The 21,147-nt window shown below is 59.4% G+C and overlaps 15 protein-coding genes across 15 annotated transcripts; 6 read left to right on the top strand and 9 right to left on the bottom strand.

Moving 5' to 3' along the window:
- Nucleotides 1-14: 14 nt before the first annotated feature.
- PHYSODRAFT_316641 (hypothetical protein) lies at nucleotides 15-456 on the bottom strand (the record flags this gene model as incomplete). Its single annotated transcript, XM_009532442.1, has 2 exons — nucleotides 15-308; nucleotides 454-456. 2 exons carry the CDS (start codon nucleotides 454-456, stop codon nucleotides 15-17), a joined length of 297 nt encoding a protein of 98 aa, XP_009530737.1.
- Nucleotides 457-610: 154 nt separating this feature from the next.
- On the bottom strand, nucleotides 611-1,867 carry PHYSODRAFT_513031 (hypothetical protein; the record flags this gene model as incomplete). Its single annotated transcript, XM_009532441.1, has 1 exon — nucleotides 611-1,867. One exon carries the CDS (start codon nucleotides 1,865-1,867, stop codon nucleotides 611-613), a length of 1,257 nt encoding a protein of 418 aa, XP_009530736.1.
- A 130-nt stretch (nucleotides 1,868-1,997) lies between these two features.
- PHYSODRAFT_302970 (hypothetical protein) lies at nucleotides 1,998-3,466 on the top strand (the record flags this gene model as incomplete). The annotated part of the gene is made up of 3 exons (XM_009532440.1): nucleotides 1,998-2,403; nucleotides 2,474-2,907; nucleotides 2,975-3,466. 3 exons carry the CDS (start codon nucleotides 1,998-2,000, stop codon nucleotides 3,464-3,466), a joined length of 1,332 nt encoding a protein of 443 aa, XP_009530735.1.
- Nucleotides 3,467-3,661: 195 nt separating this feature from the next.
- Nucleotides 3,662-4,938, top strand: PHYSODRAFT_513908 (hypothetical protein; the record flags this gene model as incomplete). Its single annotated transcript, XM_009532439.1, has 5 exons — nucleotides 3,662-3,757; nucleotides 3,827-3,964; nucleotides 4,055-4,127; nucleotides 4,210-4,272; nucleotides 4,349-4,938. 5 exons carry the CDS (start codon nucleotides 3,662-3,664, stop codon nucleotides 4,936-4,938), a joined length of 960 nt encoding a protein of 319 aa, XP_009530734.1.
- A 56-nt stretch (nucleotides 4,939-4,994) lies between these two features.
- PHYSODRAFT_346985 (hypothetical protein) lies at nucleotides 4,995-6,010 on the bottom strand (the record flags this gene model as incomplete). Its single annotated transcript, XM_009532438.1, has 3 exons — nucleotides 4,995-5,367; nucleotides 5,448-5,502; nucleotides 5,574-6,010. 3 exons carry the CDS (start codon nucleotides 6,008-6,010, stop codon nucleotides 5,131-5,133), a joined length of 729 nt encoding a protein of 242 aa, XP_009530733.1. The 3' UTR covers nucleotides 4,995-5,130.
- A 159-nt stretch (nucleotides 6,011-6,169) lies between these two features.
- PHYSODRAFT_547007 (hypothetical protein) lies at nucleotides 6,170-6,633 on the top strand. Its single transcript, XM_009532437.1, has one exon. The coding sequence runs from the start codon at nucleotides 6,233-6,235 to the stop codon at nucleotides 6,473-6,475; it is 243 nt and encodes an 80-aa protein (XP_009530732.1). The 5' UTR covers nucleotides 6,170-6,232; the 3' UTR covers nucleotides 6,476-6,633.
- A 127-nt stretch (nucleotides 6,634-6,760) lies between these two features.
- On the bottom strand, nucleotides 6,761-7,657 carry PHYSODRAFT_259289 (hypothetical protein; the record flags this gene model as incomplete). The annotated part of the gene is made up of 3 exons (XM_009532436.1): nucleotides 6,761-7,027; nucleotides 7,061-7,167; nucleotides 7,246-7,657. 3 exons carry the CDS (start codon nucleotides 7,655-7,657, stop codon nucleotides 6,761-6,763), a joined length of 786 nt encoding a protein of 261 aa, XP_009530731.1.
- Nucleotides 7,658-7,777: 120 nt separating this feature from the next.
- On the top strand, nucleotides 7,778-8,614 carry PHYSODRAFT_562069 (hypothetical protein; the record flags this gene model as incomplete). Its single annotated transcript, XM_009532435.1, has 3 exons — nucleotides 7,778-8,036; nucleotides 8,127-8,188; nucleotides 8,274-8,614. 3 exons carry the CDS (start codon nucleotides 7,778-7,780, stop codon nucleotides 8,451-8,453), a joined length of 501 nt encoding a protein of 166 aa, XP_009530730.1. The 3' UTR covers nucleotides 8,454-8,614.
- A 44-nt stretch (nucleotides 8,615-8,658) lies between these two features.
- PHYSODRAFT_286588 (hypothetical protein) lies at nucleotides 8,659-9,275 on the bottom strand. Its single transcript, XM_009532434.1, has 2 exons — nucleotides 9,231-9,275; nucleotides 8,659-9,122 (listed from the first exon to the last, which is right to left on the bottom strand). Exon 2 carries the CDS (start codon nucleotides 9,120-9,122, stop codon nucleotides 8,787-8,789), a length of 336 nt encoding a protein of 111 aa, XP_009530729.1. The 5' UTR covers nucleotides 9,231-9,275; the 3' UTR covers nucleotides 8,659-8,786.
- A 267-nt stretch (nucleotides 9,276-9,542) lies between these two features.
- PHYSODRAFT_513722 (hypothetical protein) lies at nucleotides 9,543-10,838 on the bottom strand (the record flags this gene model as incomplete). The annotated part of the gene is made up of 5 exons (XM_009532433.1): nucleotides 9,543-9,701; nucleotides 9,780-10,373; nucleotides 10,494-10,583; nucleotides 10,645-10,686; nucleotides 10,761-10,838. 5 exons carry the CDS (start codon nucleotides 10,836-10,838, stop codon nucleotides 9,543-9,545), a joined length of 963 nt encoding a protein of 320 aa, XP_009530728.1.
- A 300-nt stretch (nucleotides 10,839-11,138) lies between these two features.
- On the bottom strand, nucleotides 11,139-11,452 carry PHYSODRAFT_259248 (hypothetical protein; the record flags this gene model as incomplete). The annotated part of the gene is made up of 2 exons (XM_009532432.1): nucleotides 11,139-11,266; nucleotides 11,329-11,452. The coding sequence occupies 2 exons, from the start codon at nucleotides 11,450-11,452 to the stop codon at nucleotides 11,139-11,141; spliced, it is 252 nt and encodes an 83-aa protein (XP_009530727.1).
- Nucleotides 11,453-12,426: 974 nt separating this feature from the next.
- Nucleotides 12,427-13,330, top strand: PHYSODRAFT_354969 (hypothetical protein). The gene has a single exon (XM_009532431.1). It carries the CDS (start codon nucleotides 12,446-12,448, stop codon nucleotides 13,067-13,069), a length of 624 nt encoding a protein of 207 aa, XP_009530726.1. The 5' UTR covers nucleotides 12,427-12,445; the 3' UTR covers nucleotides 13,070-13,330.
- A 49-nt stretch (nucleotides 13,331-13,379) lies between these two features.
- Nucleotides 13,380-14,066, bottom strand: PHYSODRAFT_512942 (hypothetical protein; the record flags this gene model as incomplete). Its single annotated transcript, XM_009532430.1, has 3 exons — nucleotides 13,380-13,673; nucleotides 13,738-13,797; nucleotides 13,869-14,066. 3 exons carry the CDS (start codon nucleotides 14,064-14,066, stop codon nucleotides 13,380-13,382), a joined length of 552 nt encoding a protein of 183 aa, XP_009530725.1.
- A 148-nt stretch (nucleotides 14,067-14,214) lies between these two features.
- On the bottom strand, nucleotides 14,215-16,177 carry PHYSODRAFT_546996 (hypothetical protein). The gene has a single exon (XM_009532429.1). The coding sequence runs from the start codon at nucleotides 15,902-15,904 to the stop codon at nucleotides 14,270-14,272; it is 1,635 nt and encodes a 544-aa protein (XP_009530724.1). The 5' UTR covers nucleotides 15,905-16,177; the 3' UTR covers nucleotides 14,215-14,269.
- Nucleotides 16,178-16,296: 119 nt separating this feature from the next.
- PHYSODRAFT_513497 (hypothetical protein) lies at nucleotides 16,297-20,991 on the top strand (the record flags this gene model as incomplete). Its single annotated transcript, XM_009532428.1, has 2 exons — nucleotides 16,297-19,426; nucleotides 19,724-20,991. The coding sequence occupies 2 exons, from the start codon at nucleotides 16,297-16,299 to the stop codon at nucleotides 20,989-20,991; spliced, it is 4,398 nt and encodes a 1,465-aa protein (XP_009530723.1).
- Between the last annotated feature and the right edge of the window lie 156 nt (nucleotides 20,992-21,147).

The following is a 21,147-nucleotide window of genomic DNA, read 5'->3' as shown; positions in this document are numbered from 1 at the left end:
GCCTGCTTTCGAGTCTACTGGGCATCCGTCATGGGCTCCGCTCCGTCCGCACGAGCCTCGGCGGGCGGCTTCTCGTCGTCCAGCAGGCCGCGGATGAAGAGCACGTTGTTGCAGCGCACGAGCGTCTCGCCCAGGTTGCCCGTGAGCTCTCCGTTGATGTACTCCTCCGTGTTGGCCAGCTGCAGATTCATGTACGAGTCCACCGACAGCAGCACGCCCTTGTACTCCATGCCCCACTTGAGTCGCGCCACCACGGGCTTGCCCGTCAGGTTGGTCAGGAACGGCTTGGGGTTGAGGATCAGGCCGGACTACAGGGCACAAGGAGAGCGCACACAAGCACAACAGAATGCAAACAGGGTCAGAATAAAATGACCCACCATATAACAGTATCGCGTGCGGCTCGGACATCGCCCTAGAGCCTCGAGACAGAGAGAGCACGGCTCCGCAACGCACCATCGTGCTCGGCTGCAGGTCGATAGAAGACTGTTGTTGTAGGCGAGCGGATCTTTCAGCCAGTAGTTGACGCGCATTTCACTTTCAACCAATAAGAATAAGAAAATAGAATGTATATTTGGCCAATCGTGCACACGCAAAAGTGAAGCCATCCTTTTTACCGCTGTGGCGCATCGAGCGTGATGACCTTGCGCTCGATGCGCGTGAGGAAGTTGCCGAGCGCCTCCGAGCCGCGCACGAAGATGTTGAGCACGGGGATGCCGGGCACCACGTACTTCTCGTGGGTCAGCAGCTGCTGCAGCGTGCAGAAGGGCGACACCTCGAGCCAGTACTGCGTCTTGGCCTCGTGCTGCTCCTCGCGGCGGATACGCTTCACCTCCTCGTCCTCCTCCTCCTTCTCGCCGCTGAGCCCCACGTGCCACTCCTTGGGCGACGAGTACGGCAGCACCATGTCCGCAGCAGCGTACACCACCAACTTGGAGGCCACGAACTCCTGGTTCGTGTCCCACTCGGCGTACGGGCCGTCCTCCGGGAACATGTTGGCCAGGTGCTCGATCACCGAGTCGTGCTCGCCGAAGAACTGCACGAAGTCCGACGTGCCGTGCTGGTCGTACAGAAAGAGCACGGGCCAGTACATGTTGCCGCTCTCAGGGTCCAGGTCGGCCTTGCCCTCGTACTGACGCACGCGCTCATCGTCCACCAGAGCGCGTCCAACACGGACGTTGCGAGACGCGCACAGCTTGCGGTACTTGTCCGTGGCCGCGCGGCGCTTCATGCGTTCTCGCTCGCGCTTGAGCTTCTCGACGCGCAGCTCCTCCACGAGCTTGCGGCCCTCCACCTGCAGCTTCAGTAGCAGCTTGTTCTCCGGGTCGCGCTTGAGTCCCTCCTCGCAGTAACGCAGCGTGTCGGCGGGCTTGCGCAACATCCTCGAGGCCTTGGCGCCTCGGTAGTACGCCTTGACGTTGGACGGGTCGAAGTTGATGGCCTTGGCGGCGTCCGAGCGGCAGCTGCCGTAGTTCCGGAGCTCGAGCTGCACGGCCGCGCGGTTGCACAGGATCTGCGAGGTGAGCTCGCGCATGTCGTAGGACAGGTCGCGCTCGTCCTCGGGCAGCGCCAGCGCCTTGTAGGCGTAGGCCAGCGCGTCGTTGTAGTACTTCATAGCGTTCTTGAAGTAGCCTCGATGCGCCTTCTTGGCGTCCGAGAACATGTCGTTGCCCTGGTTCTTCCAATGCAGCGCCAGGCTCTCGGCCGTCTCGCCGTCCTCGATCAGCGCCTGGATGGCCGCCACCATCTCGTCGCCCTCCACCACGTGGTCCTCGAACAGCGTCATGTCCGGCAGCGCGTCCATGTAGGCCTGGCGCTTGGCCGGGTCCCACAGCTTGCTCTCATCGATCTCCAGGTCCACGCCCACCATCGCGTCGCTGCTGCTGCAACTTTAAGGCGAAATGACTGGCATTCCAGTTGCCAATCGGCGTTCGGGACAGCAGATGTACACTTTGAGCGACCCGGATTCGGTGACCACAGCCAATCGGCCAAAAGCCGTGATGGGATGGACGTCAGCCCAAGCTCACTTCATCAATCCGCAGGCCGAGGCGATGGTGGACGCAGGCAGCAAGCGCGCGCTGGACGACGCCGAGCCGCAGACCGACGCGGCAACAGCTGCAGCGGCGGACCAGGCGCCCGTGTGCGTCGGCTGCGGCAAGAGCGACGTCAAGTACCGCTGTCCGCGCTGCGAGCGCATCACGTGCTCGCTGCAGTGCTGCGTGGGCCACAAGAACCAGGCGAGTGCAAATGCTGCTGCTGTCGGTGGTGGTGGGTGTATGTATGTGTATTTGCTGACGCTGTGTATGTGGATTCGGCTTGCTGGACGACAGTTCGACTGCAATGGCAAGCGCGACCGCACCAAGTATGTGGCGCTCAAGAAGTTCACGGACGCAGATCTCTCCAGTGGTAAGGCTCGCTCTCACCTAGGCTTGGCTGTTAGTCCTGTATTGACCATGCTCACTCTATGGTTGTGTAGACTTCTTCTTCCTGGAGGAGGTTTTTCGCTCGACGAACAGCGCCGCGCGGTCTCGAAGCACGCTGAACGCCAACGCGCGGTGCTACACGAGCAACAAGAAGCGCAAAGTGGCGGCTACACAGAGCAACGCAGGAGGGCCATCGGGCTCTATCAACCCCGATATTCCTGCTGACTGGTTAGCGCGCTTCCCCATTGCCGTGCAGCTCTTTGCTGAGCACTCGGCCAAGCGCGGCGTTGCGTTGACACTGCTCGCCCCGGGCATGAGCAAGCGGGCCCGCAACTCATCCTACATGGACATGAAGAAGAACACTCTTTACTGGCGAGTCGAATGGACGTTCCCGAGTGCTGAAGTGCCAGTGAGTCATTCGGAGGAGCGCGCAAGTGAAAAGGACACGCTCTTCGCCATGCTCAGCAAATACTTTACCCCCTGTCAGGTATGTGGGTGCTTCATGTGAATGTATGCTTCCTGTTGCTAGTGCTTATGCAGCCTCTTGTATGCAGGAAAATGTTGCTATCCGCGGGAAGCTGAAAAAATATGCCGTGGTCGACTGGGAGAAGCATATATTGCTGCTCCTTCGGAAAGAGTTCACCCCAGCATCCCAGCCGCAGTACTACCGCTTGGACGGCAACCAATGCCTCGAGAGCAACTTGAAGCGGAAGGCCGTGATCGAGTTTCCTGTGATCACGGTTGCACTGGCTGCCGACGCCGACCAGTACCCCGTTGCGCACGATGCGATCGAGACGATCTCGTCGGAGGTAGCTGCAGTTGAGTCGTCATTGCCAGCGTCCGAACCGTCCGAGCCTGAACCGATGGAGGTGGAAGAAGAGGAGTCATCCAGCGGCGACGATACGTCCTCAGAGCTGCTGACGGGCGAAGGCATGGGCGCCACAGCCAAGCTCTTCTCCATCTCGGAAGAGGAACTCGACCCAGTTCAGGCCCCAGCGCAGCCGAAAAGCGTGCTGATCGAGGAGCTCGAAGTCACCGCCCACTAGACTACACCAATACACTCAACCAATAAAAACTGCATGATAGATCCCACAGCGTCTTACTTACTGCGCCCCCGGTCTCCATCGAGGGACGCGAGGTCCATGTCTTCAACAAGTCGATTTGCGGATCTTGACGACTCTTCGGCAGAACCGAAAACTGCTTGACGGGCGACCGGGGACAGCGCGAGCGGAAGTGCAGTGATGGCAGCGTCGTGGTTTGCGGACCCGGAGCTCAAGCCGACGACCTACACGGCGTCCTACGTGTGCAACAACCTCTCCAAGCATGGCGACATGATGGTGCCGCTCTGCTGTGACTGAGCTGTGGGCCTAGAGGTTCGATCCTAACCGCCTCTTGGAAATGTGTAGGCGTACGCGAGCGTCGACGATGTCGTGTACGTGGACACCACGCACACGCCCTTCATGACCCACAAGCTGCCGTGCGCGGAGAAGTCGGCGGTGCACCAAGTGCGCTTCTGCACCCTGAAAGAGGTGGTGGTCATCGTGGTCGCTTCGGACAACGGCATTCAGGTGCCAATCAACTTATACCCTGGGAGGATTGACGCAACATCAACACAAGTCTCACGTTGCCTTTAGATCTATGATGCCACGGGCGAAGAGAGTCTGTCCGAGATCGCGCTCAAAGACATCGTGGGTAACGATGTAGAAGGTATTTGTCTATCCACCTACCTGCGTGTTGGCCATTGAACTGTGACGCTGTTGTCTAAAATCTCACCAAGCTGGGCGTACAGGCGACTCACTCTACTGCCAGGGCATTTGCTCCGTTCACATGAAGGAGTTGCGCCTTGTCGTGGGTACGTAAAATGATACTGCAGTGGTGTGGTGGATATGCTTTCCTCACAATGTCTTTCACTACTGTGTCACTCGCAGGCACCTCGATCGGGAAGCTACTTGTCATTGGGAAAGAAGAAGATGCTAAAGCTGGAGAAGGTTCTGGCTTCGAAGTGTGCAAGACCCTGACGGGACATGACGAGCCTATTTGCTGCGTTGAGAGCTCTCTCGACGGCACGCTGCTGGCCAGCAGCGATATGAGCGGGGCTATCATGATCCGTAACCCCGGGGACGGCTTCGAGGTCACGCACCGAATCGTGAGCAAAGGTTATCCCGCGACCTCCATGACCTTCATGGCTGAAAACTGGCTGGTCGCAGGCTTCCTCACGGGGTGTTTGCGGTTGTACAACCCCGAGAGCTTTCACGTGCACGCGGAAATCGCTGCTCACACTCGCGCAATTACGGCGTTGGACGCCCACAATGAGTTTGCTGTGTCTGTGAGCGAGGACACCTTCATGAACATTTGGGAGATTTCGTCGAGCAAGCCCGGATCGGGGCCGCGCGTGAAGCTGGTGAGTTCGCAGGCGGTACCCAACGATCTCCTGACGGGCGTGGTGTTCTCGTCGACCAACAGCCTCTTCACAGCCACATACGACACCGCGCATCTCAAGTTTTGGAGCCCGGAATGAGCTGCCTATCACTTCAGACTCGACAAGCATAATGGGCAAACCTGAGGCAGGGTTTAAATCTCATCTACAATATATTGAATTCAAGGCACCGGCCTAGAGTGCAATCTTCACTCGGACACTCGTAGTGGTGGGTCACTGGAGCAACCGCCAACGCGGTGTTTCTATATCGTGGCCTGCAGTCGTACGCAGTCTTTAGTCGTAGAGAGACTCGTCGTATTCGATGTGATCCTCCATGTTCTTGGCAGCTCCGTTCAAAGACTTCCAGGGCAACTCCTGCGCCTTCGTCAGCGTGATTGTGAGCGTGTCCTTCTTCGCCTTCCACGTCACGTCTGTGATTTCCTGGAACAGCGTGGAGATCACCAGACTCTTGGCCTGGTCACCACCCGGAGCATTCAGCAAGTCCAATGACAGCGACGTTTTGGTCCATTCCTGCCGCCACATTAGCATGAAAATCAGCAATTGCCACATTCCACTCCAAGATACACGGGTGTTCATATTTGATTCCTCACCAAAACCAATTGCTCGCCCTTCATGTTCTTCACCACGTTGTCAGTCAGGTAGATGCTGCGAGCACAGTTCCACCGGTTAGCCCGAAGCACCTTTTTATCCAGCATCAACCATCGCATACTACTTACCTAACGGTCTTCTTGTTGTCGCTCCAGCCGTAGGACGAGACCATGGTCTTTTGCACGCTCTCGTCGTCGTCTTTGATCTCGCGGTGCTGGTGCGCGTAGTAGTAGCTGTGGTCGCCCTTCTTGACCATACTCTCGTCCAGCGCGGACCTGGGCTCGTCATCCTCTTCCTCCTCGTCACCATCATCGTCCTCTCCCTCCTCTTCTTCTCCATCTTTCCGCCCGCTTTTCTTGGCGTCCGATCGCTTCTTGAGCGACGCGTTGAGCCTCGCGGAGCACCGCCACAGCATCACCGTCAGCACGACGACGCCCACGCTGACAGCCAGCTGCTCCAGGAAGCCCTTGTCCATGTGCACGCTGCCCCAGGGCGTCACCAGCTTCACGTACGTCGCCTCGGCGCTGGGCACGTACAGGTACGGCACAAAGGAGCTCTCGCCCATTATTGCGATCTGCCTGCAGTTGGCAATGGATTCTCTGTGACGTGGCGACTATTTCAAACCTCCTGTCATTGGCTGAAAGTATACCCCCAATTTTAGCGAATCACATACCTCAATGATCCTCTGCGGCTGTGGAGCCCTCTGACCAGACAAATAGCGCCGCCGAGTGCTCAAGCCTGCCTGACTGCCTGTTCGCCTGCTTAGCTTAGCTGTTACGTCGCCGCCATGAAGCCGCTGTTCGGGAAGATCGTATCCAACAAGATGCAGAAGTCGGTGCTGGTGGAGGTGGCCCGCATCGTGAAGGACCCCAAGTACGGCAAGTACTACAAGAAGACCAAGAAGTTCATGGCCCACGACGAGGAGAACGTGTGCAACATCGGCGACTTCGTGCGTCTGTCGGCCACGCGCCCGCTGTCCAAGCGCAAGCGCTGGAACGTCGAGGAGATCACGCGCAAGGCCGAGGTGTAAGGAGGAGCTCGTTGGGGGAGCGCTGCGTCGACGGAGGAGGCCCCGGACACTGCGACAGAGGATGCAGGAGTTTTGCGGGGGCAGAGGAGACGACGCAGCGCGTGTATTAGCAGAGCAGAAACACCGTGGAAAGTAAGTTAGAGTTGATTTCCCAGTCTGGCGTAGCACTCTGCTCCTGTCGTTTATGATGCAGCTCCACGGTCGTTGCAGGCCGGACTCTTTAAAAGCTGCGCTGCTACTGCTCCAGCACCAGCTTCAGATGGCTACCTACCTACCTACTGCAACCTACAGCTCGTCGTCGTCGTCTGACAGGTCTGCGAATGGGTCCAGCACAGGGAAGTCACCGACCGCCACGTTGTGGGGACGCACAAAGCCGCCGAACTTCTGCTCGCACTTGAAGTAGGTCGTGCCCTTGACGGAGCCGTTGCCTTTGCCCACAGGCTCGTCAAACTGCACGCCCACCCAGTAGCCGGGTGCGATCTCCGGGATCTCGCCCAAGTACTGCACCTGTCCTCGCCGTCCTCCAGGCTGCACCTCGCACCGGTCGCCCACCTTCATACTCGCAACGCTCTCGGGTCCAGGAACAGCAGCCGGGTCCGCAGCAGGCCGAGCGGCATTCATCATGGTCTTGGGCTTCCAGTTCGGGTCCTTGGCGAGTTGCTTTCGCTTGTAAGCGCGCACAGTCTTCTCGCCTGTCAATATAAGCCAGTAGCCATCGTCAGTCAGTCACCACGAATCCACAGCATCGCAGCTATCCCACCGCAACCTACGCTTGTTGTAGTCCTCCTCGGAGATCTCGTACTTCTTGACGAGCGAGACGTCCTCGAGGCCGCCGCCTCGCGACAGCGAGAACGGGTCCTTGTCCACGACGTGCAGCCGCATGCCGTTCTCGACGCTGTAGAAGCCCAGCATCCGCCGGTCGTCGTCCAGTCGGGCGTAGACCGAGCCGTCGCTGCGCATGACCAGCAGCTCCATGGCGTCGGGCTTGGTGCCCGTGTGCTGGTACACCTTGTGGCGCAGCTCGCCGATGGTGCCGTGTAGGTCCAGCCGGATGTCCACCATCTGCAGCTTCAGGTTGCTGTGCGTGATGAGCAGACACACGACGCCCTCGGGCACGCTCTCGTACTGCCGGCCGTCCATGGCCGTGACGTAGTCGCGCAGCGCCCGCATGTCCTGCGCCATGGTGGCGATCCTTGCTTCGGCTCGAAGTGCCAAGACTTGAGTTCACTATGACTGGACTAAGTGCGATTCATTTCCGATATAAAGTCGACTTTGAATCGTGAATTGACGACGATTATGATGATGGAGCTGCCGACGATCTCGGCGCTCAAGGTGTACGACGTGCTGCTGATCGCGCTGGTCGTGTTCGCCGTGGACCTGGCCATGAAGCTGTGGAACGGTCGAGGCGCGCAGCTGTCGCCGGCGGAGCAGAAGCTGCTGGGCGAGTACAACGCGCAGGTGCGGCTCGTGAACCGCCTCAACTCGGTCGAGACGTTCGTGGAGCAGGCAAAGGCCACGCGCAAGATGAACGCGCTCAAGAAGGAGATGCAGGAGCTCGCGGGTGCGTTGGGGCGATGAGGGATTTAAGTGGTTTCTTGCCTTCTTGGCTGATGTTCATGTATTTGGATACGTGCTGTGTGTCGTGTGGCAGTGGAGCGGCTGGCTGCAAGCGCGCCATCGGAGCTTCAGAAGCAGTTCGACCGCATCCGAACGGTACGTCTGCAGTGCTGGGAGCTGTCAAGCAGCAGCAACTACAAGCTGGAAGATGAGCTAACCCTTTGCGTTGCTTTTGCCGCAGCCGGTGTTGATGGGGCTCGCTATGCTCTACTATTGGAATGAGCCTCTGGTGGAGCTACCGCAGGGCTACATGCTGCCGGTGGAGCGCCTAATGGCGATTCCTGGCTTCCCGCTTGGCGCTATCTCTGCTATGGGCTGGGCTGGAATTTGCCGTCGTGTGAGTGACAAAGTCCTCGGCTAGAAGATCTGACCTGGTTGACCTCGAGTTGACTCTGAACCTGCAGAGCGCCCGAGAGCAGACTCCGTAACTAGACGAGAGGCACGTAGTTAAATAGCGTAGTTCCTGCAACCTGTCCTGTAACGGCAACGAAATCAACTGCAAACCGCAGCGCGACGAACAATTATCCACGAAAACGAAACACCTGCTGGAGACCGAACACCCGAGTAGAAGTGTGCTGTGTGCGAATGGCGTCACATGCATGGCTGGCATGCGCGTTCGATTAAGCTGACGTTACTACCCGACCCGACGCGCTGAGAGCGGCAGGTCGCGTGGCAAATCGTAGCAAGACGACGCTTAGTAGTCCTCGTCTCCGCCGAACATGTCCATGCCGCCGCCCATGTCGACCTCTTCCTCCTCCTCGACGGCCTTCTCCTCCTCCTTGGCCGGGGCAGCACCGCCAGCGGCGGCGCCAGCAGCGGGGGCAGCGCCCACCGACACGGTGGCGAGCTTGGCCTTGCCGGCAGCGACCACCTCCTCGATGTTCTTGCCCTCGAGCTCCTTGACGAGCTTCTCGGCCTGCTCCTGGTTGAACTCGCCGCCGAACGAGGTCACAACCTTCTCGAGGTCAGCCACGGAGGGGGTGGCGTTTCCGCCGAGCACACACAACAGCAAAGCAGCAACGTGACGCATCTGTACGAGAGCAGCAGCAGCAACCGTTAGTATGCTGGATCTGAGTATTGCGGCCCAATGCAGTAGAGCCACGGCATCCCCGGCGGCAGCTGCAAGGTGAAGACGCACCTTGTTTAAGGTGAAAAGAGGTTTTGCTGGCAAATACCCGACGACGTCTCCAACGCTACTATGGCTTTGAGACCCGCTTGCAAGGCCAGCGGTAGCCAATCACTCCGCGGACCATACAAAGCGCAAGTTAAATGGGTATTGGCCAATCAAATTACCAATCCTCTCAATATCGCTACACTGAATGTGCAAGGGGTTTTGCACACGTCGCAGGAAAAGGGCTCGCTTCAACATGCATTGCACCGCCACAAGGCAACCATTGTGTATTGCCATTTCGTCCTTAAGCAGCTCTATCGATCAACCCTCTAGTTGTCATCATGAGACCGTCGTGGCTGGGGCCACCACTGCTCCCGACGACTTCTTGGGCTTCGGGGGGCTGCTCAGGTCGACCTCCTCGAAGATGCCCTCGCTCTCGTTGACGCCCACGCTGAGCACCATGTCCGGCAGCGTGGGGGGCGCAACGCTGCCAGCAACCTCCGAAGGGTTGACGGTCGCTCGACTTGACTTGGACTGGTCCCGGCTTGTGGTGGCTCGCACGCTGTTTCTGCTCACCTCGAGCGCTGCCGCTGCCGCCGCCTGCTCCAGGGACGTCTGCGACCGCAGTGACGACGGAGCTGAGAGACTCGCGGGCGTGATGGCAGCCGGGGGCGACCCCCTTCTCGATCTCGTCGCACTACCCTTAGCGCTCTTGGTTTCGTCGACATCGCCGTGCTGGACGTGGCTGCGCTTCCGATTCCCCGTCTTCTTGCGGCGGAGGCAATTGCACTTGAGCATGCGAGTGCACAGACCATCGGACCCGTTTGCCAGGATGAAATCGTACGTGCCCATTCCCACGCGCAACAGATACGTGTGGAAGCCAGCCAAGAGAACGAACGAGTTGGTCAGCGATAAGCAGGCAGCGTTGTGGATCCACAGTAGAGCGATCACTGCTTGATCCCAGCCCTCAGCGGCGTTGGCCTTCACCTCGGACTGCCACAGAGTGCACATGAGGATGCCGATAACAGTCTGCAGCAGCGTCTGGCACGTCGCTGAGACCACAAGGCAGTAAAACGCCTCGTAGTTGCTCTCAGCGATGCACGTGTTTAGCCACGTGCAATGGTGGTCGAGTCCAGGGCTGTTCTTGTAGCACAGACCGCAGTACCTTGACTCTTTGTGGGGAACTCGCAGAACGGATGGAAAAAATGTCGACGCGGGTTTCTGCCAGCAGGAGCGAGTGAGCACGTGCACGACAGCGATCGAACAGCAAATGGATTAGCAGAGGCTCACGGGCTTTGCAGGGTCCCTCGATTCGCAGATGCACCACGCTGTGATGACGATGGTCACCAGAACGGCATTTGGGAGGAGGATTGCAAGACACTAGAGACACGGATGATGGTTAGACAGCCTTCGATAGGTTCTGCTTGCTCAAAAGTTGCACCTTATCCCAGCTGAACAGTGCCGATACGAAGGTGATGAAGCTCTGCCAGAATTCAATTGCTATCAAGTCAAGACCACACGATGCAAGGCAACGCAGAATGACGTGTGAGTGCGTACTCCGATCAGGGTGAGCTGGATGATCCAGCTCGTTGCTTGGTCTCGTGAGAAGGGCTTCTCGAACCCGTTGGTGCGCATGTCGGTCGTCTACTTCAAGCCCTGCACTGCTACAATGCAGGCGAGACCCGTGCTTTCAACACTCAATCAGATCAACACTGCTCTTGATTATCTGCCGCCTCCACCTCGCGACGTGGTCACCAACTCGCCTTCGCCATACGTTCGGCTATTTCGGGTGCCTACTAAGTCTCCACCAAGAAAAAAGGCATACACATTCGACGACCAGATTTCCTTGTCTTCATTCCCAGTATAAATACTCCGTCTATTCTGCGGTGCAGCTCGCAGTCAGTCAGTTAGTGGGTCAGCGCAGCCTGGACGCCTCTAGGGTGAGGTCCGCACGAGCTCCTTCTCCGCCTGCGGCTTTCCGGCCGACGCTGCCGCTGCAGACGCCGAGCTAACCTTGGAGATGGCGATGACGCTGGACCAGTTCTCCAGCACACGCAGCGACACTGCAACAATTTAGTCCACGATCCAGCACCTTCCATATCCCAGCACAGCTGCAGCCACTTACTCTCGTTCTGCTGATTCATCTGAAGCAGCTTCTCGTTGATGCTGTCCAGGTAGCGCACCAGCTCCGCGGACGAGTCGCGCAGCGCCTCGAGCGCCGCCACCTCCTCGTTCTTGCTGCCCGCCATTGTCCTTGTACTTGTCAAACGTGGATTCGTACTTAGCTGGGCGGTGTGTACCCCGTCACAGAGCCAGGCGGCGCCTTGTGATTGGCCGACGGCGGGCCCCGTCCATTGGTTGAAATCGTGCATAGTCAGTTCACCGCCGCTTGGTGCGACCTTCCAGCGACATCGGCGCATTATTGCGGTCGAAACGGACGTGTTCACTCCCTCCCCAGCGGCGCGCCGCGCATGCTCGTGCTGTGCGTGGACGCCAAGAAGAAGAAGAAGAAGCGCAAGCTCAGCACTCTGGAGGACGCAAGCAGCAGCATGTGGTCGGACGCCCGTGGAACGCCCCTGCCCGGAGGCGGCGTGGCCGTGTCCTCGTCTCGCGCGCAGCCGCCGCCCGCCGCGGCCCTCGCGGCCATGCGTCGCCACGGCCGCGCGCTGGTGCTGGTCATCGCCTTCGCGATTTTCACGTACGTGTCGCTGTCCAGCTCGTCCTTCGGCGGCGCCAGCGGCAGCCATCACAGCAGCGTCAGCAACGGGGCGGGGCTGCGCACGCCCCAGAACTGGGGCAACGACCAGCCGCAGCAGCTGCTGCTGCCGTCCACGCAGGACTCGGTGAGGCACAACATGCGCCAGGAGCCGACGCTGGCGCCGCCGCCCAAGCCCGACTCGTTCGGCATCGTCATCGTGGCGGATCTGGACAAGAAGTCCAAGGATGAGAGCAGCAAGAAGCCCCAGTTCAACTCGTACATCATGCACGCCACGCTCAAGGTCACGCCCAGTAGCGCCAGCGCGCAGCAGAAGCGAGACACGTACTCGGTCACGTTCGGCGAGGAGTCCAAGTTCACCACAAGCATGAACGAGGCCGGCCGCGGCTTCGAGCTGAGCGAGCTGGTTTGGTTCAACGGCAAGCTGCTGGCCTTCGACGACCGCACGGGAATCGTCTTCCGACTCAAGAACTTCGAGCACCCTAGCGCCACGAAGCCCCTGCAGGGGATCCCGGAGCACATCGTCATGGAGGGAGACGGCGTGGCCGGCAAAGGCCAGAAGCACGAGTGGGCCACGGTCAAGGACGGCGAGCTATACATGGGCAGCGTGGGCAAGGAGTTCACGGACAACAGCGGCAACGTCATCAGCGACGGCAACCTCTGGGTCGCTGTCATGGACCGGGCTGGCGATGTGCGCCACGAGGACTGGACGTCGCACTTTGCGGCCGTGCGCACGGCGCTGGGCTGCGACTGGCCCGGATACGTGGTGCACGAAGCCATCGAGTGGAGTCCCGTGCGTCGTCAGTGGTTCATCCTGCCGCGACGCATCAGTACCGAGCCGTACAACGACATGGAGGACGAGAAGCGCGGCTCCAACAAGGTCGTTATCGCTAGTGAGGACTTCAGCAGCATCGAGGTGCGCGAGATCGGCAAGATCACGCCCCTGCGCGGGTTCTCGTCCTTCAAGTTTGTGCCGCGGTCCGATGACTCGGTTATTGTGGCTATCAAGAGCGTGGAGGTGGAGGATGAACAGAGGCAGACTTCCTTTATTACGGTCTTTGACGTGGACGGCACCATCCTCATGGACGAGACTGAAATCCCTGGTGCCAAGAAGTACGAGGGTGTGGCATTCGCGCACGACTGGTCGTAGACGAGATTCGCGCTGCAGTCACGATCTGCTCCCAGGAGTTGGGACCCGCACCGCTCGCTTGCCTCCAAGACAGAGCAGCGACTAGTGCAAGCAAGCTAGCTAGGTGTAGATTACAGATCACTCACTCTCCCGGGGCACCCAATGCTCCGGTCAAAGCTTCCTACCGGTGGACTAGTGGACAAGTGAGGTGGCCCCTTGCACGCACCCGCCTCCCCATTCAAGCATACAGCACAGATCAAGAAAGAAGACTGTATTCCGTTCCTCTCAACTATGAAGATGTCTATTTATCCTAGGCCTCGTGCGTCAGCGCTCACAGCGCAGTCATATTCTCGCAGAGCCACGTCATGCCGTCGTTTAAGCCCTCGCCTGTCGTGGCCACTGCGGGTTGAACCTTGACGCGGCGCTTACTCTGGGCGCAGCTTTCCTGGAATTCCAGTGCGTCAGTCAGCACTTGGACATCGCGAGCGTCGGGCAGATCGCGCTTGTTGAGGATGATTAGCAGACACGCGTCCTGGAGCTGAGTATCTACGAGCATGCCGTTGAGCTCGGCCTTTGCCAGCTCTAGCCGCTGCTCGTCCGCGCTATCGAGAACGAAAATGATTCCCTGGTCGTCATCAAAGTTAGACCTTCGTCTTGCATGGCAATTTGTCATCTATCTGTGCCTGCACCTGCGTTCCGGTGAAGTGATGCCTCCAGTATGGCCGCAATGTGTCTTGTCCCCCGACGTCCTAGGTTTTCAATCATGTGAGTACATTCCAGACTGCCCTCGCCGCTCAATGCCAGTCGAAAGCCAACTCACCCAAATGTTGAGTTTGTAGCCTTCATACTTGATGGTCTCCACGTTGAAGCCGACCGTCGGAATACTGGCGATGGCCTTGCCCAAGCGCAGGTGGTACAGGATCGTCGTCTTGCCAGCGCCATCCAGCCCCACGAGAAGCAGCCGCCGCTCGTTGCGATTCCAGAAGCGCGAGAAACTCCTAGACAGTGAGGTGCCCATGGCATCAGCCACTCCTAGGCGGAGCAATGCAGGACGCGCTCGACGTAAGCAGCCAGATAGCAGGACCAGAGCAGAGCACACCTGCTCAGTTGTTGCAGTCAAAAATACACAAGTTCTGCTTCAACACGTAACGACCGACATGCTCGTGCGTGTGCTCATGGATACTTGGAAGTAGATTATGTGATGCATTGCTATCAGTTCTCTTAACCGAGCGAGTCTCCGCCGTAGCCTTCGCTCTTTCCGGCGAGGAAGTCGCGCTTGCCAGCGCCAATCTTCCGCACCTGCGAGTCCACCTTCGGACAGTCGGTGATGCGGTGACCCAGACCACCACAGAACGCACAGCCCTTAGTGCCTGTAGCGTTGGAAAGACCATCACCACTGCGCTCCAACTCTTCGTAGGGATCCTCCAATGCCTTGAGCACAGGCGGCACCGTTTGCTTGGCCTCGACCAGCAGGTGCTTCAGATCCAGCAGAGCACTCTCGGGCACACTCTTGTTGATGAATGTCGTCGCCACGCCTGTCTTACCGCAACGACCTGTACGACCGATTCGATGCACGTAGTTCTCGATCTCTGCCGGCATGTCGAAGTTGATGACGTGCTTGATATCGGGGAAGTCGAGACCCTTGGCGGCCACATCCGTCGCTACCAGGACGTCCTTCTGGCCGTTCTTGAACAGGTCGATGGCCTCATTACGCTCCTCCTGGTCCTTGCCACCGTGGATCGAGGCGGCCTCGACGCCCTTGAGGATGAGATATTCGTAGATATCGTCGACGTCGCCCTTGCGTTCGCAGAAAATGACAACAGGAGGGCTCGTCTTCTGCAGACACTCGAGCAGGTACACGATCTTGGCGTCCTGCTTCACGTACTCCACCTCCTGGATCACGTCCAGGTTAGCAGCACCGGCACGACCGACGTTGACTAGCACAGGTTTGACCAGCACATCCTTGGCGAAGTCCTGGAACTTCTGAGGCATCGTGGCTGAGAACAGCAGCGTCTGTCGCTGACTTGTGAAGTGGTTGAAGGTCGTGGCCACCTCCTCGTCGAAGCCCAGGTCCAACATCCGGTCGCCTTCGTCCAAGCAAATGTACTTGCACAGGCGCAGGTTCATCTCCTTGAGCTTCAGGAAGTGGTTCAGCCGGCCTGGAGTCGCCACCACAATGTGCACGCCACGACTGGCGATCAGATCCGACTGCTGGCGCTTGTCTTCTCCTCCGATGCACAGCAGACTCCGCAGCTCCGGGTATCCAGCCTTGAACAAGTGGTTCGTGAAGTGCTTGACGACGTCGAACGTCTGCCGCATGAGCTCTCGGGACGGTCCCACAATGAGGCCGAAGGGGCCTTCGTGTCCGATGATGGGCATCTTCTTCTCCTCCTCGAGCGCCAGCATCACCAGCGGCAGCGTGAACGTCACGGTCTTGCCGGAGCCCGTGAAGGCGATGCCGATGATGTCGCGCCCCGCGAGGATGCACGGGATGGCCTGCACCTGGATGGGCGTGGGCCGCATGATGTTCTTGGCCTTGAGCGCCTCCAGAATGGCCGGCGGGAAGCGCATGTACTCGAACGACTTGATGGGCGGCGGCACGTCCTCGCCCTCCACCAGGATGTGCCACTTCTTGCGCACGGCGTCGCACTCGTCCGGCGTCATGGCCGCGATGCTGCGCGGCGGCCTCCACGTGGTCTGCATGGCCTCCTTGTAGTGGATCCCCTCGGCGCGCTCGTGGGCCGACACCAGCGCCGCCTTCTGCACGTAGCTGGCCTCCTTGAGCATGTTGACCTCCTGCGCGTCCTGCTGCGCCTTCTGCTGGTTCACGCCCTGCTCCTCCATGCGCTTGCGCATCTCGTACGCCTGGTCCAGCAGACTCACGCTCGAGCGCTGCGGCTGCGTCGGCGGCGGAGAAGCATCGTCATGGCCGGCGGCGGCGGACGGCGACGGAGGGCTCGACGGCTTCGGCCGCTTGCTGCGGGGCGGCCGCTCGCCCTCCGAGTCGCTGTCGCTGTCGTTGTCGCTGCGCTCGTGCTGGATGCGCTCCTGCAGCTGCTGGCGGCGCCGCTGCAGTCGCTCCTGCTCGCGCTGGCGCCGCACCTTGAGCGGCACGTACAGCGGCTCCTCCTCAGGCGACCTGCTCTCCACGGCCATCTTTTGGGCAACTGCTTGCGATATGACGGCGCCATACAAACTCCAAGTCAGTCGTTGAAAGGGAGTGTATCCGACACCACACCGGCATCGTCATGAGCAGCTCGGCGCCGCCGCGCTGGACGCGGCCGGCGCAGTTCCTCGTGTACCTGGTGCCCGTGGGCGGCATCCCGGCGGACGTGTTCGCGGGCTACGCGCGTCTCCTGCAGCGCCACAGCGAGCTGCCGCTGTGCAGCCTGACGCGGCCCGGGGGCTACGCGGCCGAGCTGTCGCCGTTCCGCGGGCTGGACTGGGCGGGCGCGGGCTCGCTGCGCTTCCGCTTCGTGTCGACGGCCGAGCGCGTGGACGCCTGCGATGGAGAGGACGCGCACGCGAGCCGCCGCGTCGTGGGCGTGCTGGGCGTGTGCCACAGTCCGTCGCTGACGCTCAGCGGCGGGCTGCGCGCGGCCCACGCGCAGTTCGAGGCGTCGGTGCGGCGCTTCCCGGGGCTGCTGCTGCACAAGCTCTTCGCCTTCGAGCACGCGTTCGAGGACGCCACGGCCGCCGAGTGCGAGGGGCTCGGGGACCTCGTCATGTTCCCCGTGCACCACGAGCTGGAGGGCACGGGCGAGTCCACCGTGAGTCTGCACCTGCAGGTCGTCATGGACACGCTGGCCGTCAACGTGCTCATGTCGCTGGAGAGCGCCATCCGCTCGGCCACGTCCAGCGCTGCTGCTACAGCCGCCGCGTCCACACCCAGAGCTGCAAGCGGAGGAGACCTGGTCAGCGTCCTGCTGGACGTCAGCGTGGAGCCGCAGCAGACGCACGCCATGCAGCAACAACAGCAGCAGCAGCAGTCGGCCTCGTCTCCTTTGGTGCTGTCACGCGACGCCAAGGGGGACGCGGTCTTCGGGTCTGCTGCGAGTCCGACGTCGCGCTCGTCCGGGAGCTCAACGGGACCGTCGTTCACGTCGATCCCTTCGCCACTAGCGGCCGGAGTCGCCGCGCTGGACCCGCGCAATCGGCGGCGGAAGCGGCAGCTGGCGCGCAGGGAGAAGCTGCTGGGCGACTACAGCGTGCTGGTGAGCTGCATCTCGGACGCCATGGACCACTACACAGTCGCAGTCGAAATGCTACGCGAGGAAGAAAGACGCAGCGGTGGCGCGCCGGGGGACGCCCTGTGGCTCGCGGCCGCGCTGGAAGGGTACGTGTATTGCTTGTATTGCGAGGCGAAGGACAAGTTCTCGACGGAGCTCGTGGAAAAGGCCTCCGAGGCCGTCGCGCTGTACGCGAAGGCTGGCACGACGGAGCTCGAGAGTCTGCTGATCGAGAACCTCGGCTGGTATTACGCAGCTGTGTCGGCCGCGACGTTAAGGCGGTCGTCGATGTCAGGAGAAGCGAAAGTGCTGGAGAGTCTGTGGACCAAGCGACTGCTGTGGGACGCGCTGGAGCGAGGACTCATGCTGTTTCCGGAGCTCCAGCCGCAGCGCCAGGTCGAGTTCTTGATCCAGACGAGTCGGATGCTGGAGAGTGTGGGCCACCGTCGACGTGTGGCGCTCTTTCTCCATGAAGCTGGCTCGCTTTTGCTAGCTCGGAACGCGCCTGCTATGGATTCTCAGCTCAGGCTGCTGCTGTCGCCCTCCAGTGTGGCGAAAGGGTCTCAGCGGCAACGAGACTTAGAGGCAGCTCTCTTGCTGGAGCGTGTGGCAGCAGAACGTCTGGGCATTCAGGATAAAAGTGCGAGGAGAGACGCGTTGCCGTGGGAAGTCACGACTCTGTATCGCAGGAACAGGAGGAGGAAAGCACCAGGTACCGAAGCGTTCGCTAGCGTTCCCGACAACTCGTGGTTGATTATTCGTTTCCACGTCCTACGGCAGCTCCTGACGATCGCGAGGATGCTCGGAGACGCGTTCCTCGTTGGGACTTATTGTATTCAGCTGCTGGAGATGCTGGTGTGGTGCGACTCCATTGCCGTGCAAGGCGCGGATCCCTCGTCACCAGCTATGAGAAGGTCAGGCGCTGTAGGCTCAGCGCTACTAGTGGACCATCTCCAACAGCCCGCTACGTCACTTCGCGTTGCCCATATGCCAGCAGATCGTGCGACCACCGGACTCCATGCAAAAGGGGGCGTGTATAATTCTCCTCCGCCGGGCATTGATACGAGAGTGAGGCGGAACTTTATCAACTCCCCTTCGGCTACCATGTCAAACGCGGCGGCAACCTTATCGTCGACGCTGACCAACACACCTCGAATTCTGGCCACGCCGCGGCAACAATTCTCCGCAGCAGTGAATGCGATTTCTACGAAGGCGTCGCCAGCGTTCACGCCGTTCTCACATCCTCACCATAATCACAATGGTGTCGCAAGTCGAGCTGGTGGCTTGGAAGAACGCGTACCAGCTTCACGGATGATGGCAAACTTGGCGGATGGGAGGGAGCCCGGAAGTGCTGCGATGAATGGAGATGCTGGTGGGATCAGGACGTTTCGGACGCTAGGTATCAGCGACAGCGAGAGCGACGGGAAGCTTCACCTTGGCGTGCAGGCAGAGGGTCCCGCTGTATGGAACTTGCGGTCGAAGACAGAGATTGCCAAGATTGAGCGGAAGCTTCTCAACCTGCTGGAGTCCGATTGCACAACGCTGCGAGCAAGTGAACAAGTCCAGTTGTCTACTTTTCTTCGTGTGGACAAGCTCAGGTTACGCTCGAGCTGCAACTTGCAGCACCCATTTCTCTCGCGAGCGACGGCTTTGGGCATATTTGGAGTGCAACCCACATCGAGCCAGCAAGCTGCCAAGTCGGACTTCTTTTACTCGCCCTTTGAGAAGCAGAAAATGATGCGGAAGGCAGCACAGCATGGGGGTGACGAAGACGACGACATTGACGATGCGCCTGCCATGTATGAAAGGGGCTTTCCTGTTCACGAGAGAATCGAGCTGCAGCTGACGATATCGAATCCGACGGGCGTGGCCGTAAAACTCCAGCAGGTGAAAGCGTGGGTGACGTTTGTTGAGGAGGGCGCTGGAGCGGGTGCGATGGGCAGTGGTGCTAGTGCGGTCTTACAAGACGATGGCGTGGAATGTTACCCCAGTTTTCTCACTCTAGGTCCCTATGAGAAGCGCAAGACTGTGGTGCTGGGGATTCAGCCGTTAAGAGTGGGGGCTTTCCACGTTCGTGGGTGCTTCATCAAGACGTTTAACATTACGACGTCGTTCACGCTGAATAATCCCGTCAGCATTCGTGTCGTTGGTGAGCTGCCGATGGTTTCGCTTTCCCTTCGCGAGCACGGCTCCATGGCACTCTCTGAAGGGGAAAAGGCTGCAGCTAGTAAGCCACCGCCAGCTTCCAAGATGCGTATCGCGATGTTTGCTACAGAGACGAAGAGGTGTATGCTTCGTGTACGGAGCACCGGCAACCAGCAAATCACCAATTGCAGGCTCGCAGTGAATGTCCAGCATCGGCGTGCAGCGAAAAAGACGTGCGTGATTTTCAACAACTTGCCCCCAGCATCGACTGACTCAAGTGGCGGCAGTGTGGATGCCCCAGTCAATCACAATGGCAATCCCAGTAGTAGCTCCGGGGAGGTTGAAACTCATCTTCTATCGCTGAGCTGCGGTAGTGTTGTATCTTCTCCGCTTCCGCTGTCGAGCGGCGATTTCGTGAGTATTCCGTTCGAAGTATCGTTACGAGGAAACAAGACCGTGGGGGAATCAGCATCAGAGAACGACATCCAGGTCGAATGGAGTTTCGTATATGCTGACGAAACTTGCGCGGGCGAAGTCTTCTACCGCGAAAGCAAGCTCGCACTGGAGCTCGTGTCGCTTCCGTCTCTAATGCTCCGATCGGTTGCGTTGCTCCCGTGCAGCGTGGAGCAGATTCCTCCTACCCAGGAGACCGATACGGGTAACCCGGCACAAGCATCCACGACAGATCATTTGTATTGCGCCATGATAGTCCACGTCGCCAATCCCACAGAAACGACATTTCGCTTTCGGCTACGCCGTGACATCGACGACAGCGGAGACGTCACGTGCGAGGCGGAAATCGGCCGGCAATGCTCTCGCCGCTTTGTGGTGGAAGTCCCGCGTCTGTCATCTCTAGGGGGAGGGCAAGGACCGGAGCTTACAGACACGCTGAACGATCTGCTGGAGGTGGAGTGGGAAACGTACTTCGGGACTCACGGACGACTGCGCTGCGAGGACTTTCACCTCGGGTCGATTGCGGCACAAGAGCAAATGACGCGAGAATTGCTGCTTCCTCCGATAAGCCTGCAAGTTCATTCGCCCGTTGAAGCACCCACGTCGATGGCTGTGGAGGCTAAAGCGCAGAATGGAGACATCAGCGGGATGAAACCAGGACGGCAAGGTAGAGCCGCCCTCCACCCGCTGAACTTCTTCCAGGCGGCGCATTTGCGAGCGGAGTCTCGGACTCTGCAAGCCGATCTGTTCCAGTACGTCCCGATTGGTGTCACAATTCAACGGACTTTTGATGGGGAGATGCAATTCTCCGGGGTTGAAGTGGAGGTGGCAATCACAGAGGAGGGCGAAGAAATACTCGGTGAGGTGAGAGAGCACGTGGTGGTTGTGGGCTTGCTCAAGACCCAACTCACGTGGACTGGTCCTATGGAGGAGGAGGCTGCGAAGAGCCACGAGATCCAGTGTATGTTTTTGTCGGAGGGAAACTTCCGTGTCGCTGTGTGTGGGCGGCTACTGGACGCAGACAAGAAGCAAGTCGGTGGGGAAATCTGGTGCCACCAGCCACTGCACGTGTGCGTCCGATCGGAAGACGCGGAGAAGACCGCGCATCATATTTAAGAGGGGGTAATACAACCACTCAAGCGCTTCAAGTTGAAGTGCGTTCATCATTCTTGCAGAGTGTTGGTTCAACTTCAACTTGAAGCGACAACAATTATAGCGGTGGAAACGTGCGTTTACTTGGTATTTGTGGAGTTGTGTGTTGGAGTGGGGGAA

Source organism: Phytophthora sojae, assembly GCF_000149755.1.
Source record: "Phytophthora sojae unplaced genomic scaffold PHYSOscaffold_6, whole genome shotgun sequence".
NCBI classification, from domain to species: domain Eukaryota; phylum Oomycota; class Peronosporomycetes; order Peronosporales; family Peronosporaceae; genus Phytophthora; species Phytophthora sojae.
The sequence above is the reverse complement of the archived record's forward strand: the minus strand, read 5'-3'. Positions and strand labels throughout refer to the sequence as shown.

Coding starts and splice junctions, on each gene's coding strand:
- PHYSODRAFT_547007 (XM_009532437.1), top strand. CDS start 6,233: ATGAAGCCGCTGTTCGGGAAGATCGTATCCAACAAGATGCAGAAGTCG.
- PHYSODRAFT_286588 (XM_009532434.1), bottom strand. CDS start 9,122: ATGCGTCACGTTGCTGCTTTGCTGTTGTGTGTGCTCGGCGGAAACGCC.
- PHYSODRAFT_354969 (XM_009532431.1), top strand. CDS start 12,446: ATGGAGGGAGACGGCGTGGCCGGCAAAGGCCAGAAGCACGAGTGGGCC.
- PHYSODRAFT_546996 (XM_009532429.1), bottom strand. CDS start 15,904: ATGCGCAAGCGCATGGAGGAGCAGGGCGTGAACCAGCAGAAGGCGCAG.